At 43.5% G+C, this 4,946-nt stretch overlaps 1 protein-coding gene across 1 annotated transcript in view; it reads right to left on the reverse strand.

Moving 5' to 3' along the window:
- Positions 1-895: 895 nt before the first annotated feature.
- The window catches only part of b4galt7 (xylosylprotein beta 1,4-galactosyltransferase, polypeptide 7 (galactosyltransferase I)), an 8,460-nt gene continuing 4,409 nt past the window's right edge, over positions 896-4,946 (reverse strand). The window contains exons 3-6 of the mRNA XM_005737747.1: positions 3,915-4,140; positions 3,262-3,345; positions 2,786-2,890; positions 896-1,681 (exon numbers count right to left, since the gene is read on the reverse strand). Of these exons, the coding sequence (XP_005737804.1) occupies positions 1,526-1,681; positions 2,786-2,890; positions 3,262-3,345; positions 3,915-4,140 (571 nt within the window). The 3' untranslated portion in view covers positions 896-1,525. The remainder of the gene's footprint in view (positions 1,682-2,785; positions 2,891-3,261; positions 3,346-3,914; positions 4,141-4,946) is intronic.

Consider the following 4,946-nt stretch of genomic DNA (forward strand, 5'->3'; position numbering starts at 1 on the left):
GGCCCTCAGAGGCCTCCAGGGAGCCATGACTGGCTGATATCCAGCAGTGAAACAAAGCCGAGCTAATCAACATGTGTTAACGCTGCTGTTAGACAAGAAACGAGAAGACAAACTGTGAGTCTAAAGGCTCCTTTAGGAAGTGTTTGTGTCCATTTGCTGTTGTGTGGCTACTGTTCCAGTGCTGGAGGTCAATATGAAACATGATAAATAATAAATAATCAGTGTAAGTTATTCAAACTCTGATATACACTCAGTGTCATGTGCCTTTTTTCTGCTGCTGGCTCTTTATGATGTCATACAGAGAGATCTTTACTTTGCATTGCACACACAGAGCTCTGCAACATCACCGATCACTTCCCTCAGGTATCCGATCCATCAGATAACAATATATTTAAACCATAATGTAAGTATTGGATTTTGCAGGAACTGTTTGTTAGCTGCAGGTCAGAAATCCCTCGTAGACCTTTCCACTCCAGCGGGTTGGCTCTTATTTTCAAATCAGAGAACTGCAGCAAGAGCAGTTTTAAATCCAGTGAGCTAAACTGGAAATGATCAAAATTACAGAATAGTACTTAAGTAAATTTCCTTAATTTAACACTGCGGGCACACACTTCTGTGCTTGTACAGGATTTTTCCGGGAGCGTTGGTTTCTTATACCACCAAACAGGCACCAAAATTAATGACTCAATGGATCATTAATTCATTCATTTTTCAAAATAAAACAGTCAAAAAGAACAACACACACATCCCATTAAGATTTTTTGTTTTGTCCATTGGACACAAGTGCCGTAACCCGGAAGTGACTTTTACTGCTGAAAAAAAAAAAAGAAAAACAAAAGTTTACACTGTGAATATGACTGAGCGGTGGCTTAATACCAGCCAGAAGACAAATAGATGGGTTGAAACAGAAAGTTTATTTCTGAAATGTAAAATCAGCATACAGTGACCCTAACACTCCTACAAGCGTCCATTTTGACCAAAGTCTTCCCTAAAAAGAAAACAAAAAAACAAAATACATGAAGGAATGACTCAATTTCAGCAGGACAATAAAAACACTTTCACTTCACTGACTGATGAGTTTTTATTCCATCTTTACCTCCATCGTGGGTAAAAAGCTAAAAATCAGTCCTGTGACGCTCACATGATGCAGGAGTAACGGACACTCGTGATGCCCGGAGAAGCGTGCGGCGCTCTCTGCATGTATTTGCACGGCCCCGAGCTGAGTCTAAAAGCTAAAAAACAGGCTGCAGGTCTGCGTTCACGCCGTGCCAGCAGGTACCAGGAAGAGCAGAAAAACACGAGTCCTGAACTGGATCTGTCTCCGTCCAGACTGCTGAGGTCAGAGGTCAAATGCCAACAAACCATCTTCGCATCATTCATTATTAATTATTGTTACTAAAACAGCAGTTTTCATGTGGAGATGTACCTCAAAGAGTAAATTAAACATTTGTTTGGACGCTCCAGCTGCAGATTTATCCGTAAAAGAGTCAGAAACAGGAACCACTGTCCTCAAACCGGCTGCCCGCTATCCCAGAAGACACCAGGGCGTCTGGTTCTGGTCGCATTCCAGTTTGGTGTTGATGACAGTGCAGGGGGCGCCGCTGATGGTCAGCTCCTGTCGGGACTCCACCTCATAACGGAGGTTAGTCAGACCCCCCTCCGGATCCACCTTAAACTGCTCCTACAGGGAGAAGGAACAAGAGGAGGAGGAGGGGGAGGAGATTGTTTTGAGTTTAAAAAAGTCCAAAACCTCAGGTTTACAACAAAATCTAAAAAATTAACTTTGTCACAAATCACATAATTGCTCAGGTACACGAGACAGCAGTTGAGGGGTGCAGCAGTGACATGAAACGATCTGTGAACATGTTGGCGTTCGACAAGGGAGCACGAAGAGAACCGAGGAGGTGGCGGGATGTAAAAAGGAAGGCAAAAGGGGGCATGAAGCCTCCTGCATCACCTTCAACCACCTCCAGCTGCTTCTTCTACACACATGGAAGCTTCTCCGGCACGTTGACTACGCTCCTAACGTCTGCTGGAGCCACCTAAATCTTTAACTAGCCAATCAGCACGCATTAGTGTAATGCTAACATTTTATGGTTTTAGATTAAAATTACACTGCTGAAACATTTTTACGACAGCGTTTTCTGTCACCCTTCTCTCTTTCAGCTCCTCATTTTTTAGTCTTAGACTCTTTTAAAGGAGCTTTGCATGATTCACAGTTCAGAATAATCCTAATGCTTCTTTATCTGATATTTCTTTCAAGCTTCTGAGTCTGAAAAGTAGGTGGGAGGAGTTTAGGCTCCTGAGACGACCGTATTAGGGATGTCCCCTCTCTGTAACATCATACAGACCCAACTGTTGGAAAAAAAACCCAAAAAAAAAAAAACGAGTAAACTGAGTGTAAGGAGCATCTGCAGTCTGAGCTTTTGGCTCTCGGGGGTTACCGTTCACACACTTAGCTCATTATTACAGACTTCATGTTTATTATAAACCTCCACCACGATGTGTGACAGGTACTAAGAAAAAGTACAACAGGTCCAGTTAAGTTATTGACTAAAATAAAGTCAAAGAGTATTTTTGTTTTCTGGAGTTCATCGCAGAGAATCAATATCCCGCAGCTGACAAGTCATGCAGACGAGTGAAGGTAAAGAGATGCGACTTTATCACTTTATAAGCTGACGTGAAATTATTTGATGAATTTTAGTTTCTGCTGCCTCGATGAAAACAAGCTGGATTTTTTAAAATCGCCCACTCGTGCTTTTCTGCAGCAGGTGAATTCTCGTACCTGCTTCTGAGCAGCGACTCGTTTCTGGTCCCTCTTCCTCCAGGCTGGGTCGTGGACGTGCAGGAAGGTTTTATATCCTGTGGTGATGCCGCTCGGTCTGAACAGCTGCAGAGAAAAAAACACAGCAGGAGCCTGTAACAGTACACCCTCTGGACTTTCATCACAAAGATTCACTTTGATGTATTACAAGTTGTATTCCCGAGTTCACCACAGCCATGCCCTTTAACAAGAACTTGCTTCCTCACACATCATCATCGTCAGACTACAGTAAAACCGCCTGGAAATGGCAAAATCACAACAAAAAGCACCTCTTAAATTCAAATTGGTGGAACTTCCTGTTGGATCCAACAGGAAGCCTTTTTGCAACATCTGTGAACTTCTTTTTTAAAAACAATGATGAACGCCATGTGGCGGATATGAGGACCAGGCTGTTTGTTGTCTTTTTGTTCCGGCGGTTTTCTTTTTGGTTTTGTTACCTGTAACTCTGCTTTTCTCAACCGTCTGTAGAACTCGTCGTCCTCTCTGCCCCAACCCCAGAACCGGTTTGACATCCCGTTACACTGCAGGGAAACACAGGGGGGTAAAAGTTCATGTTCTGCATCAGAGCCAAAGAATTAGCTTCATTTAAAATTTGAAAGCTGCAGAGCAACAATAAAAACACCATCGATGACGTTATTTTAAACTACAGAACATAAATCTGCTGATATAACCATAGCCAAGATCACAGACAGTTAAATGACTCCACCTGGTGGACAATTTGAGTAACTGCACCCCCCACTCTGGTCTATCCATCCACTGCCGCTAATACTTTTCAGGGTCTATATCTATCTATCTATCTATCTATCTATCTATCTATCTATCTATGCACAAATCTTTTAACCTCACAGGGACAAAATGTATTCCCTCCTCAGATTTCCCCCAATGCAAAGAGCAGTAAAGAGAGACGTTCAGCAGAGGTATCTCATATAGCTCAATGCTCTGACACTTATATTGGCTTTATTGTCTTAAACAATACTAAAATGCAGGTGAGTGTCTCTCCAGACACTCTTCTTAATGTGCCACAGCGACCCTCGCAGCCCTGGGAGATCCTTTGAAAATGTGTGAAAGCCGGCGTGGCGAGGCTCAGTACCATGTGGTAATGCTTCTTGGTAAGCAGCAGGATTCCTCCTACGTAGGTTTTGTAATGGTAGAGGGGGTGAAGCTCCGGCGAGGCCACGTGGAACGGCCCTTTCTCTGGGAAGCCGTAATCTAGAGCGTCGTTCAGGGGCAGCAGGTCCACATCGTGCATGGCCAGGTAGTCGGTGTCGTTACCGCTCTCCGTGTAGCCCACGTTGATCAGAGATGCCCGATTAAATCTGAAAGAACAGGTAAGAAATCCACATTATCGTACTTTCTCTGTTTGTTGCAATGACAAGTTTTAAATTATCCTTCTATTTAAAATCTCTGCCTGAGCAGGAAAATTCTCTTTGTTTTTTGTTTTTCCTAAATGTGGCGTCCCAAATGGATCCATTTTAGGTCCTTTTATTTTCACCATCGTTAACCCTCGGCTCCAGGTCTTTCACAAAAACAACTTGAATTCTAACTTTTTATGCAGTCGATACTCCATTTTATCTACCAGCTGCTAGACCTGCAAACCTCTGATATCGGTCAGATGAACTCTGACCCTTGATGATGACAAAATGACAACAAAACTGGAGTTAATCAGCGTTTAAACCAGCACAGCTGTCGAGGTGGACTTCATTACATCCTTTAACCACAAACACCCACCTGGTGACATCATACATGAACATCCAGCTGCACTGCAGGCCACAGAGGTAACGCAGAGCGACAGAGCACAGGTAAATACGTACAGGTAAGCTAAAGGAAGGTGAGACAACCCACTCTTGTTTCAGAGTGTGAAAAAAAGTGTGCTCAGCGAAACGCTGACAATATTCGACCCGATCTGGAACAAACAGGCGACCATTCGCTTTAACAACATGCTGGATTGAAGCGGATGATCATGTGACCCACCAAGCTCCAAGCTCTCGTCCTAAAGATCTGCTACCTACTGCTGAAGGGTGTCTTCAGGACGTGTATGTAAGTTATCAGTAAATGACAACAGAGCACACACACACACACACACACACACACACACACACACACACACACACACACACACACA

The sequence above is a fragment of the Pundamilia nyererei genome, unplaced genomic scaffold, assembly GCF_000239375.1.
Source record: "Pundamilia nyererei isolate P.nyererei 1_Seehausen unplaced genomic scaffold, PunNye1.0 scaffold00079, whole genome shotgun sequence".
Lineage (NCBI taxonomy): Eukaryota > Metazoa > Chordata > Actinopteri > Cichliformes > Cichlidae > Pundamilia > Pundamilia nyererei.